Source organism: Zingiber officinale, chromosome 4A (genome assembly GCF_018446385.1).
Source record: "Zingiber officinale cultivar Zhangliang chromosome 4A, Zo_v1.1, whole genome shotgun sequence".
Taxonomy (NCBI): Eukaryota; Viridiplantae; Streptophyta; class Magnoliopsida; order Zingiberales; family Zingiberaceae; genus Zingiber; species Zingiber officinale.
In genome coordinates this window covers 8,522,758-8,536,517 of record NC_055992.1, presented here as the reverse complement: position 1 = coordinate 8,536,517, position 13,760 = coordinate 8,522,758, and the positions used below count along the sequence as shown (strand labels likewise).

The 13,760-nt window shown below is 35.9% G+C and overlaps 2 protein-coding genes across 4 annotated transcripts; one reads left to right on the top strand and one right to left on the bottom strand.

Moving 5' to 3' along the window:
- Positions 1-2,033: 2,033 nt before the first annotated feature.
- On the top strand, positions 2,034-8,729 carry LOC121969478 (probable protein S-acyltransferase 19). 3 transcript variants are annotated; one of them, XM_042519609.1, is made up of 10 exons: positions 2,034-2,490; positions 3,755-3,868; positions 3,977-4,091; positions 4,201-4,364; positions 5,513-5,581; positions 5,675-5,746; positions 5,857-5,985; positions 7,230-7,310; positions 7,386-7,583; positions 7,723-8,729. In XM_042519609.1, the coding sequence occupies exons 3-10, from the start codon at positions 4,040-4,042 to the stop codon at positions 8,611-8,613; spliced, it is 1,656 nt and encodes a 551-aa protein (XP_042375543.1). In that variant the 5' UTR covers positions 2,034-2,490; positions 3,755-3,868; positions 3,977-4,039; the 3' UTR covers positions 8,614-8,729. The 3 variants fall into 3 exon arrangements, with proteins under 3 accessions (XP_042375543.1, XP_042375545.1, XP_042375546.1); XM_042519611.1 differs by having other exon boundaries at positions 3,977-4,105; XM_042519612.1 differs by lacking the exon at positions 7,230-7,310.
- Positions 8,730-8,819: 90 nt separating this feature from the next.
- Positions 8,820-11,368, bottom strand: LOC121969479 (translationally-controlled tumor protein homolog). The gene is made up of 5 exons (XM_042519613.1): positions 11,231-11,368; positions 9,960-10,033; positions 9,673-9,801; positions 9,425-9,582; positions 8,820-9,163 (listed from the first exon to the last, which is right to left on the bottom strand). Exons 1-5 carry the CDS (start codon positions 11,256-11,258, stop codon positions 9,046-9,048), a joined length of 507 nt encoding a protein of 168 aa, XP_042375547.1. The 5' UTR covers positions 11,259-11,368; the 3' UTR covers positions 8,820-9,045.
- Between the last annotated feature and the right edge of the window lie 2,392 nt (positions 11,369-13,760).

Sequence of the window (13,760 nt, the reverse complement as noted above, 5' to 3'; positions counted from 1 at the left end):
TAGAGTCTTCCACATACATTGAATGGAACGTTTCCTCTCCACCGTGGATCCCTCCAGGTAAACACGCATCGCACTGGGAGGAGGAATGGGAATCTTTTGCCTACTCTGACGTCATCATTTTAGGTAGAAGATATGAGGTGTCCAGATATTATTGGATAACGACGTACCAACGATCAATCACTAGTGTTTCCTTTATTTTTTTTATTTCGTGTTTTTTTTTTAAAAAAAAATATATTTGACATTTCAAGACAATAAAATCGTATATAGCATAACAAATTTATTTTATATTTTTAGAATAATCAAATTTAACAATAACATGTGTTTTTTATATTTTCAGTTGGCAACAAATATATAAATTAATTCTGAAAATAATAACCCGTCACTAATGTAAATCAAGAAATACTCGTAGCGAACAATTAGGTCCACCGTGCTGTTCGGGGAGTATTTTTTTACATGATGCTAGTGCCCTTATTATTGTTACACAGTGACGATGGAGACGGAATTAGGTCTTTTGTATCTATAGCACACACTCCATGTCCCTTTCTCTTTCTTATGGTTGTAATGAATGTGATTGCAAACAGAATTAGATACTCTTTAGTTTTAGGGATTTGATAACAAAAATAATTATTATTTTTGGATATTTTGAAAAATAAAATGGGGCTTGACTGCCCACCTACAAAGTTGATGTGGGTATAAGTCAACGAACTGAGTTGAGTAGGGCACTTACCCTTGTGATACATGTGGCGATAAATGGAAGGAGATAAATTTTATCCAAGTTTTATTATTATTTTAATATTTTCATGCATAAAATATCCTTAAAAATTAAATCAAAACAACAAAATTTTTAACATTTTGACATCTTATTCTCAATTTAAAAATCGAAATTAGATTTTTTATCAAAGTATTTTAGGGTATATTAGATTTTTTTTTTTCTTGGTTGTGGAAGAATTAGGACATCAATCTCAAGTGGGTGAGTGAGGGATATGCCAAAAGCATATGCTATTTAATTTTTTTCCCCACTCACAAAATAATAGTAATAATGATAATGGTGGAGAACAAAGAGTTTGTGGAGTTGGTCCACCATAATTGGACAGCATTAAATATTATTATTTTTTTTGAAAATGTTTTCTTGACCAAATCAATTGAGCTAATTTATAATGTAATAATGTTAAGTGGGATTCATGCTTTCCTTAATTAATTCCTTAAACCACACTTCCTATGCAAAATCATGATTAATTTGCAATTAACCTGTGACGTGGAGATTAGGACTTGTTTGGACTCAACAATTTGTTAATCTTAATTATTAATAATATTATTATTAGGACTAGATTTGAGAGTATATTAATGTATCTTTCCATTCTACTCGGTACCTTTTAAGAACAGAATAATAATGACAATAATATATTATCATTATTGGCCATTTGTTTCATTACATACAATGAACTTTTAATATTCTAATGTGGCAAATCATTAGATGCATGATTGATCCTTAAAACTCTACCTAAAGTGCACAAAACTAAGCCAAATTTAAATATGCCCTAAAATATATATTTTATGAATAGTTTGATCGAAACGATTACTAGATTTTGCATTGATAGCATGAGTTAGAAGTGGAATCTAGTCAAATGAAACATGGTAGATGACAATTTAGATTATAAAATTTATTAATTATTTATTAATTTCTTTTAAACTGAATTTAATCCAAAATTCAGTTGAATTCTTGGGGGTAGCCCAATTTTGGAAACTACATGAGGAGATAGCATAGGCACCATGTGAAATGGTTTCTTCAATTGAATAATGGGCTGGGCGGATCCAGCCCAATTAGTAAATCTATAACTCTGGCCCATGATAAAGCCCATTAAAATTGTTTTGGAATTAAATAAAAGCTAATATCATAACTAAATTATGTATTCACTGTAACTAAATAGATGCATTGAATGATAATTTAATTATTATTTCTTTAAAAATAGAAACAGCTATTATAAATAAATAGTTTTTTTTAATGTTCCCTTAAAATTGGATTCATCGCCGCCGCGCACACGCATCGAACAAGCAAAGGCCCTCACTCCTCCGTCTCACAGATTAGGGTGTGCGCACAGCGAACGCACACTAGTTATCCGTACTATGAGGGGGAGAGCGACAGAGCGGCTCTTCTCACCGACCATGTCCACCAGCGCCTGCTGCAGAGCTCATGCTTTCTCTCTCTGTCCTTGTACCCACCCACCCAAAGCGGGGTTCAACTGCTGAGCAGGTCCGGTACCAAATCCTCCTACTTTTTGCGGTCCTGAGGCCCGAAAGGAGGCACCTTGTTTGTTCTTTTCCCCTTGCCCATCCTCGTTCGGGGCGGCTCAAGAATCTTCGTTGTCGTCTCCGGTGCGTTCTCCTTGGTGTTCGCCTTCTCTCTATGTGATCCCAAGTGCTGGTGAGAGTGGACTTCCCTCGACAATGGTGAGGCGACATGGGTGGCAGCTTCCTGCGCATAACTTCCAGGTATGGCTTCCTTCAAAATGCTTCCTTTTCGCTTGTTTGACGAGTTTCCGCTGCTCGTTTTGGGGTTCTGATAACCTGCTGCCGCGAACTCTTGGGCGCTGTGTTTCAGGTTGCGAATTGCTAGCTCCTCTTTTTCATAAATTCTAAGTGTTGTAAATGGCGAGTCTTGCTCTACACAGGTTGGATTTGAGGCCATTAGTGTTATTGGCCGTTACCTCTGAAAATTTTTGATCTTTAAATGCCTCTAGTCCTTTTTTTTTTGTGTTCTTGTTGCAGAAAAATCTCCAATGCCTGCTTCTTTTTTGCTTGGCTGTCAGATCTGTCAAACCAATAATTCTTGGCTTTTCTTTTGTTTGGTTTCCAGATCCAAATTTGGAATCCATAATAACCTGCTTTAAAAGAATACACGGTACCGATGTTTGTTACTTTGGGTTTCTTAACTCTAGAAAAATAGTCAGATTAAGTTCCTGAACACTTCTTTTTTTTCTCGTGTTTGAGATTTTTAAGTGCGATTCGTTGAGGTATCCGTTTAACCGGAAGTTGCTACCTGTAGGGTATTCTATGAACTTATTTTAAGAATGGTTCCCTTTTGACGATACTTCTGTTTCTTTAGTCTGGTCCCATTTGTTCAATTGATTCATTCTTCATTTTCCCAACAATGTTCCTTGAAGAATCTCAAAAGTCTTTTTAAGTGCCTTCTTTTTTACTGTTCAAGATAAACAAGAACAGTTCCCTTCTTTGTTCAGGGCCTAGGCGGCACCTGACTCCTACAAGCATGCATTATGCCATGCTAAAATTTTCTAATAAACACGATTTATTCTCCACTCCAACGCAAATTACTCTGCTTGGTATAGGTCTTAACTTTTGAGATTTGCCATCATGAATAATTAGTCATCAGTCAAGACGAGTGTATTTTATGAAATTATGTAACTCGAGATTCAAAGTATTTGCCTAGTGTAATTACCAGTTTGGGCTTGAGTATTACAGAGAGCCGAAATGAACCCAATTTAATACTGGTATAGACAAACTAAATCCAATTAAAGTAAAATTATGATCCAAATTGAGCCCCATCAGGTTTGATAAAACTTCGATGTCCCTAGCTGAATGTTTAATTTAGTTCGATTTAATTTCAAACTGTAGTCATCATGTATTTCAGGCTACCTTAGATAATTAACTATTTATTTCAGATGTATGCTCTTAATACCCGTATATCCTTTAGTTTACCTCTCGTTAATGACTTTGTGGATCTATTCGTCTTCTGCAGGTTATTGCTATAACAGTGTTCTTTCTTCTGGTTGTTGCATTTTATGCCTTCTTTGCGCCTTTTCTAGGCAAAGAGATCCTTGAATATGTTTCCATCATTGTTTACACTCCCCTGGTATGTAGGCACTTCATGCAATGAAACTATTACATAGAAATTTATGCATTATTCTTATGTTAAGAATTTCAATATTGGATTCTTTTTCATATCTTATTTCTTTTGCAGGCTTTAACTGTTTTTATCTTGTATGTGTGATGCACCCGAATTAACCCTGCTGATCCTGGAGTTATGCCAAAGTTTGAAAATGCAGTAGAGAACGAACCATGTTTGCAAGACGTGGGTATGAATTCAAAGGTTGCAAAGAGTGCAATTGGACTAGATTGTACTGAACTTTATCATAACATGGATTTCTTTGGATGCATGCTCTAATTCAAAGGATTCTATTGTAGGAGATCCCAAATTGAATCCTATAATGGGGCCACGAAGGTCTTCTGGTTGCTGTGGTTCTAGTGGGTTTATATGTGCATTATTTGCTAAAGAAGATTGTCTCAATCATGAAGAAATTGAACCTGGTGGAGAGGATGCGTTGTTCTGCACCTTGTGCAACGCTGAGGTATTTGTTCTACATGGCAAATTCTTTTTAGAATCCTTCTATCCTTATCCTTATTCTTTATGTGAAGAATTGAAATTTTTTGTGTTCCATTATGTCTTATATGGTAACTTTTATGAAATTCGATCTGATTTTCTGTTCTATTATACAAAATATATTATCAAATTGTCAGATTATCAAAATTACATAAAGAGATCATGACACCTTGATCTTTCTCTCAAGCCTAAGTCTCATACTTGTGTACTTGCATAGACAGTGAATTTTCACAAATGTGGTACTCCTAAATACTTGATTAACAAATTTTTGTTTTCTGATATCACATAATATTTTCTCAAAGAGTTAAAGATAAGAACATTTTTTGTAATACAATGGAATGGGTCTTGCTTTATGAAATTATTATTGTTTACCATTAAGTGGTTTGTATGTTCTTAGACTATTCAAATCTCCACTTGAATAGCTTACAATGGAGTGCGAAATGTTTCCCAAATGAACCTGGTAAATAATTACCTTCATGAATGCTGGATCATTAACTTTTAGATTCAATGTTTTGGGTGTTTTCTCAAACGTTTTTGTTCCAAACATACAAAAAAGCCTTACACTATGCCTCAAATCCAACTACAAGGGTTAAACTATGACCTTATCTGCAGTGCCTCTCTCTCCTATGCCAGGGCACTAGTAAAATCTGCCTAGTCTCTTCCCTTGATAGATTTCTTTGAATTTGGATCATGCATCAGGATTTTTAAGTTAATTCTTAAGGGTGTTGCTGTGGCATCTTTATCCTGATTTTGAGCCTTTTTCATGACAATTTGTAGCTTTATTTTTCTTTTTTTAATAAGAACATGTAGGTGACCCCGATTACTTGGGACTTTCAACTTTTCATTGCTTATGTTGTGTTCTGTCATTAACTAAAATCTGTGGAAAATAACAAGAATTTTTTGATATTATTTGAGATTGTCTGTTATTATATATTCAAGCCTCTAACTGCAAGATCAGTTTTATATCTTCAAGATCAGTTTTATATCTTCTATGGATAATGCAAGCTTGTCACTTGGACATCAATTTAATCTTTTCAGACAATGCTGCAGATTATCTCATTATGTCACCTATGTATTTGGTTTTGTCAAATCATACTTTGTTCTTTGGACCTGCAGGTGCGCAAATTTAGTAAACATTGCAGAAGCTGTGACAAATGTGTTGATGGGTTTGATCACCATTGTCGAGTAAGCTTATTCCACAATAAACATCTTTTCAGCATCTCCTTGGTTGCTGGCTTGACATTAAGAATATGTTTTCCTTTATGCGACTGTTGACAGTGGCTTAATAACTGTGTGGGGAGGAAAAACTACAATAGCTTCATAGCTCTCATGGCCACTGGTCTCATTTGGGTATGCAGAATGTTTTTTCCTTTCTGCTTTATAATATATAACTTGCGATTTAACTGACTGCATGCTGACTAGTGATATCTAATTGTTAATCTGTATTTTGTCATTGCTAGCTTGCAATTGAATGTGGAGTAGGTATTGCTGTTCTTGTACTGTGTTTTGTCGATAAGAAGGGCACAGAGACCAATATTAAGGAAAAGCTTGGCAATGGATTCTCTCGTGCTCCTTTTGCCGTTGTTGTGGTAAGTTTCTTTGATCAAGGATGTCTTATTGCAATTTCGTGAGTACTTGTCAATGCCCTGTTTGCTGGATTTTTATTTCATTAGCTGTAGGTATTCAACAGGGACATTAGGTGTTAAAGCAAAGTAGATGAAGCTTCTTATGCTGAAAAAGGAGATAGTGTCATGATTCATAGTGCTTCCTTTACTAGGTTTACACCTTTGTAAAACCTATATGAAGTCCTGAGACCAAGTCGAGACGCACACTGATTTGGAAAATATTGCCCCTTGATAATTGAAGGCTGAAATAAGCCACTAGGTAGTCTACCCCTATCTACCTAAACACATCATCCAACTGGCACCATTGAAAAACAGAGGCCCAAAATTATATCATTGTAATCTCTTGCAATTTATATATCCCTAGGTCTTCAAATAGGAATGGCCTTATTAGGTTCTGGAAGTATTGGTATATATCAGTGGCACAATGTGCCCATGTTTGTGCCATGTTTGACAAATCAGCTGAAATTGTCTCATATGGAAATGATACCTTTGACTTTACTGATTTACATCAGCTTCTGTTGTCAATTTTTGCTGCAGGAAACTTACTAGATAATGGCAGTAGATCTGTAACAGAATTGTTGGTACCATCCAAATCTGAGCATAGTTAGAAAACCACTATTCTAAGTGGATAGGGTACATGCGCATACCCTAAAAGGTAGTACTCATTCCCATCCTATCGACGATCAGTTGTGAATTTTTAAGGCCTCACATTTGATTAAATCTATGTCAGTGTTCTTATTTTCCCGTACGAGGAATCTCATATTTGAGAAAAAACTTTCTTTAGCTGAAGTCTGGAGTTTTGTTTCATGATCTTTGTGAATCAACATATTGTTGCAATAGAGCATGATTTGCATAGACCCATAGAAAAAAAAAAAATAAGAGGTTGCACAACCAACTCACCAACTGTCATAGTGTAATTTACCATAGGTGCTAATTAGGGAAAAGAGGATATAGGCCGTTAATTTCTTATGTTGGTTAAAAGAGTCTGCTAGATTTAATAAACTACCATCTACATCTGGGAGGAGCCATGAGAAGATCATGAATTTTTTATAGCTATGGCAGCACTATGGAGTATTTTCTGAAAGCTTGTGTGACCGTAAATTCTAAACCCTAAACCTGTTTACATGGCCGTTGCCTCTCCCTGGGCATAGCAAGTAATCTTACATCTAGCACCATTTTCTGATCCCATTTTCATCCTGCTTCTATAGGCCATGTCTACTGCACTATCATTGCTGGCATGCGTACCTCTGGGCGAACTGTTCTTTTTCCATATGATATTGATAAAAAAGGTTTTTTCTCAAAACTTGGTTCTGAAGAATTCCTAATTGAATTCCAAAGCATCAGTTTTTTATCCTCAATTTCAGGGAATTACTACCTATGAATATGTTGTCGCAATGAGAGCAATGAGTGAGGCTCCTCCTGCGTCAGGAGATGAAGAAGAACCAAATCCTCTTTATTCCCCTACTAATTCAGCAACAACCGGATTAAGCATTGGAAGTTCTCTTAACCCTCAGTATAAAGGTGTATGGTGCACACCGCCTCGGATATTTGTCGATCAGCAGGTGAGGCTTGATGACTGTGATAATTGTAAACTTATGATCAGATAGTAGACTTTATGGTTGATTTTTTGTTCATAAACCATTCAAAAGTAGGATATTCACATTTGTATTTCACTTATTGTTGTTCATTATCTGTCATCAGGATGAAGTTATCTCTCATTTAGAACCCGGCATGGTGCCCTCAACTGTTGATCCTGATGCAGCTGGGTATGTAGAAAGAGCTAACAAATCGAAGAAGAATGTTAAGATAAGTGCTTGGAAGCTCGCCAAGTTGGACACTAATGAAGCGATACGAGCAGCAGCCAAAGCCAGGGCATCATCTTCGGTCCTACGGCCCATAGATGCTCACCGTGCGTTTGACGCTGAATATAGTTCAAGCGGAAAGGCAAGTGTGCGCAGCAGCTTGAGCATCGATTACACTGTGACCAGAGATTCCCGAAGCGAGGTGAAACTATCTCCTTTAAGAAAATCTAGCATGCAAAGTGTTGCTAGCAGGGAAGATTTCGAAACCAGTACACAAAGTGCAAGCAGCCTAAGCAGTCCTGCTCGTGCCCGCGAGTCTGCTGCTCCTGACAATCGGAATTTTCAACAACCACTTTGCAGCCAACCACCTCAGATCGCTCCAAGGGTTCCTCCACCTAGCCAACTTACCAATCCAGTGTTCCAATCTGCTTCTTTGGGTGCTAGGGACCACAAGAGAACTTGTGTCGTTTGGGATCAAGAAGCTGGCAGGTTTGTCTCGGTGCCTGCATCTGCGGGAAGCAGCAGTGTCGACGTTCATGCCAGAGCCTCTCGGATTCCCCTTCCAAATCGTTCTGTAGGAAATGATGCTTGCAGGCCTGTTGAACAAACTTCAAGCTCAACGATGCCTCCACCATCGCGACAAGAAAGAGTGATGTTAACTGAACGATCGATCTTTTTCGGAGGGCCACTTGGAAATTACCCTGATAGAGATACAGTGAGGAACGACAACAATTCTGGTACTAACATGGAACGTGGTGCAATTAATGTGGTAAGAGGGAACAAAGGGTAAATATTTTCAGTGTTTTTTTTCCTTACAGAAGAACTGTAGATCTAACAGCTAGAAACTTTCTGCGTATCCATTCTGAAACAGTTGGTTTATCGGGAATCGTCCATTCCGATTCAAAATTTGCAACCACTTTCTTGCTCTATGTTCTAAAGAACATTCAGATTTCAAGCTGGCATCAGAACCGTGGTTCTCTTAATTCAAGTTTAGCATTGTTTTTGAAATACCTCAACTTGATAACATTGAAATGATACTTCTCTAACAAGTCACATAAAAAAGATGAGCGTCTTTCTCACACCACCACAATGTTTAAGCAAACCAACATCATAACTCGCAAGGAGATGAATTAACAAAACAAAACATAAAAAATTAACCAAGCATGACTGTCTCTCATAATAGCACAAGGCTAAAAGATGAGTTAAACTTTGCCAACGCCACTCAACATTTGACCTCCTTCAAACCGCTTGCTAAGTACAGAAATGTTGGATCAGTAGCACCCTCCTTGTAATAAGCAAAAACAAAGCTGTTATCATCACGCATGCTTTCGCCTACAAAACTGCACAAAAATTCTGATATTACTCAATGTGAAAACTCATTAAGCAATGCATGATGTATGCAAGCAGCTAATGTTATAATATTAAGAACTATTTATATTGATATTTGAAGTATTTATCACTTGTTAAAAAATAGATTTTTTTGACAACAACAAATTACAAACAACCTAATAGAGCATTTAAAGAATTTAAACAAGTAGAAAATTCTAAAGAAGACTTTAGACAAACTATAGAGAAGATAATTTGTAAAAAACAATGCTTACAATTGAAGGTCACTGAGTTTTGAAAGCAAGAATTTTGTAGCTTGTTCAATGTGCTTCTTAAACAACTCCTGCGCCTCAGGCTCTAGTTTAGGTGTTAATAACTTGATATAGCGCTTCATATAGGTTAGAAAAGTTTTTTTGTCGAAGGCTGGTTGTTCCTACAGTATGAAGAATGAAATTGTAGCAGACTCACAAATAATTTGAGGCTTAAAAAATTGAAATTGACTAGCTGAAAGTAAAATACTAACCTGAAGCCTGAAGGTGTCAACGATATCAACCACCTTGACAGCAGTATCGTCAACCCCATCATCTTCTTCCCCTCCTTCTGCTGAAGGGTTGGCACCAATATCGACGTCAACAGCTCCTTTAACCACCCACTGTTGAAACAATTACACAGGAAAGGTTTCAGATGGGCTCTGTAACTGAACTTGAAACATCTGAATATCTTCAGTATGGGAAATGAAAAATCAATTTATACAATAATATGAATTAAACATAACTGCTTGATTAACAAATGTTATATGTAGCTTAATACCTTTCCCTCAACTTCCCACAGCATTCCATTTTGGATCTCCTTATATGGAAATGAGTCAGATAAGAGCTCATCACCTGGATGAACATAAGGCGATTACTAAAACACATGGCTGCCAGGAGTGTATTACATAATTTGTATACATGACATGCTACTATTCACATTTTAGAGATTTTACAAATCAGAAAAGAAAAAAAAAACTAAGGAAAAATTATTTCTATCCAATCAGATACAATACAAATCTTATTTTATGTGATTGTAAAACTAAAAAAGACTATCTATTAAAAAGTAAATATAACCATAAGTAAATCACAATAAGGAATCAAACTAAACCCAATATATTGAAAATTAAATTGAAAAAGGGGATAAATGTTATATTATACAAAAAAAAAACATAAAAGTTGAAGAGACTGAAATCTCAACTATGTGTAAAAGCATAAATGTTTTGTTATGAACTTGTGTCTTGAGAAGCTTTATCTAGTACCAACAATTCCTCCTCTAGATAAGCCTCCTCTTCCTCCTCTTATTCTTTCTCCCTCTCCTCTTGGACACCATTGTCAGCATGATCTAAACACACACAACTATTTTGTTTTGAATGGGGACTAAATTCCTGATTCGGAACAAAATTTTAATCATAAAAGTCACTTTATAGCATCCATTTGTTGATAGTGATAATGATTTTTGTATATCAAAATTTTTTTTTATATTGTTCATTTCATTTTAATTTTTTTATATGAGCTTTAAATTTTGATCCTTCAATATATTGTAAATAGAATTTTTCGATATACCATAAAAATTATTAATTATTCTCTATTATTAGTCTCGTTAATTAATACCAACAAAGCTAGTGTTAATTCACTCCCCCGCAACTGTATATAACACATATTTCAAAAATACACTGACGCTGCAGTGATCATGATCAGAGAGTTCCTAGAAGTTTGGATGCCTGCTTCATATAATTCCTCTGAGACCTTCATCGCTAGACAGTAACCACACACACACACACACACACCAAACAATTAGAAGAGGTTCGAATTCTCAATACTCCATATAGATTTCAAACCACCGTTACTGCCCTTTGCAAAAGAGGGCAGCTAGATTAAACTGGAAAGACGATCTCCAGTACTAAATGCCAGTAACAAATATCGTGGGCAAAATTCAAGAGATATATTATACTACTCGAAGTTTAACTCCAAACAACAACAACGCAATACAAAAGAGGATCTCGCAAACAGGCATCAAATCGACATGATGAAGAAGATCTACTCCCTTACCTGTGAGAAGATCCTGGTACAGCAACATGATTACTGAGTGAGAAGGCTCGAGCAAGAGCCCTCAAGGAACAGCGAGGGCCGTGATCCGAGAGGCCGATCGCGAAGGGAGTCGTGCTTTTTTTATAGGCTCATAGCGCCGCCTCCGGGAACGATACCGGAGGGTAAAGTTGCAAAAATACCCTATCTCGCGTTAGGACCGTCCGATCGGAAGGAATATACCGGGATAAACCAAGTCGACGGTTAGAATTCTTCAGAAGCATAACGTATCGGATATCCCGTTTGCGATCGGGATCGGAGCCGGTTCGAGATCTACACAAATAGCATATTAATTAAAATATCATATTTTCTTTTAATTTATACTTGATTATTCTGAAATAGTAATATTTTACATTCTACTTTCTCAGCCTACGCTATTTTCTTACGCCCCATGCCCAACGCAGCATAAAAGAGAGTGCCGTTATCGGGGCATAATTATTTTTTTACTATAATTAGTCTGAATTTTTTTTTAAAAATATTCTTTTATATTTTTGGTTCCCATTATTCAATTATATATATATATATATATATATATATATATATATATATATATATATATTATCATTTTATAAAAAAGTAAAGAAAATAATGTACTTTATTATTTTTACGAGGAATTACTAAATTAAGTAGTTAAAATTATCAAATATATAAATCAATAAATTTTAAAATTAAGAAATCAAATATCCAATTCCACTTTTGCCCTTGTATTCTGTCACACTTATCCTAATCAATTACTACACTGTAACGATTTTGATTCGGAAATTATTACGTTGATAATAGTATTGAATCGATTATTATATTATAGTAATCGGTTAAAAAAATTATTTTATGTTTAAAAATTATTATTGTATGACTTGATTCTATGTCATTTTTACTGGTATAGGTTGTATTGATAATTAAATTTTGATATATGATAAATATATTGAAGTTAGATGTATTATTTGTTTAATCTTTTTAATACGTGTGTAGGACTTAATAGGTCTAGAAGACCGAAACACTAGCCTAAAGTCCAGCTAAGTTGATAGGTGACACGAAGTCCAGATTGATTGAGATATGATAGAAGGAAGTCTAACTAAGTTGATAGTTGGCACGAAATCCAGATCAGTTGAGGTCTATTAGAAGGAAGTCCAGATTAGTTGAAATCTGACATGAAGACTTGGTGGGTCAAGGGGTCTGACATCAAGGAAGTTTGCAAATAGTAAATAAAGTAAGTCACTGAAGAGAGATCTAGTGAGGACGAGTCTCAATGGGACTATAGGCGCGATCCAACTTAGAGCCATTTGAGAAATCTAAGTTGAGATCATGGCTAGATCATGGTCTTGGGAAGATAGGATTTAAGTTATAAATTGATCATATTCTTAATGTGCTAACTTTATTTTGCAGGATAAATATATTATAATTGTCTGGACTAAATCTTTTTTTACAGGAAAAAGAAAGGTGAGAAAGAGTTATCTGAGCGCCCGGAGTTGATCCGGGCGCCTGGACTAGCTTCGAGATGGGGTGGGTGTCTGACCAAGTACCCGAGCATAGGGGTGTAATTGAGCCGAGCCAAGCCGAACTCTTGAATGTTTGAGCTTGACTCGTTTATAATTAAGTCGAGCTCGAGCTTTATTTAACGAATATATTTATGGCTCACGAGCTTATTCGAGCTTTTATCGAGCCTAAACGAACTTAATAAATATAAATCATAAATTTAAATATTCATTCAAAACTAAATTATATATTTAGAGAAAATTATAATAATATTATTAAAATTTATAATTTTATTCTAATAAATAAATTTAATATATTTGTCTATATTTTTCATAAGTAGAGTGTAAAATCTATAAATTCAATATCAAAACTATTATTTTTTATTTAAAAGTTGTTTAATGAGCTTAACGAACATGTTCACAAGATAACGAGCCAAATATTACGAAGCTTGAGCTTGGTTTGTTTATCTTAACGAGCTTCATTAAACGAGCTCAAACGAGCTTTTATCGAATCGAGTTTTGAATAGTTCGCGAGTGGCTTGGTTCATTTACACCCCTACCTGGGTAGTCTGGGCGCTCGGAGTTGGTCCAAGTGCCTGGAACAGAAAAGTTCATCCAGAAGTTGAGTTGGTACGCAACAATTGGTCGACCCACGTCAACGGTTCAGGTGCTCGGAGGGGGTCTGGGCGCCAAAAGGGGGTCCAGGCGTTCGGAGGTGGATAAACTTTGAGGATGAAGTTTCAATGAGAGCTTGCCATATCAACACAATCCAGACGCTCAAATAGGGCTATAAAACGAGGCTTTGACCAGTAGCTTCACAACAACATTGGCTACAACTTTCGTTCCTACGCGCTGCTCCGAAGAGCTCCTACGACGCTGTAACGCTCCTTCGACAACTGACAACTAAGTTCTACTTATTTTTTCTGTTGTCAGTAACATTTCCTTATAGTTCTTGTACTTCAAGTTTGCAACATTTCTAACTATTAGTGGATTGTCCAACGAAAACACTCAGCCAGTGCGAG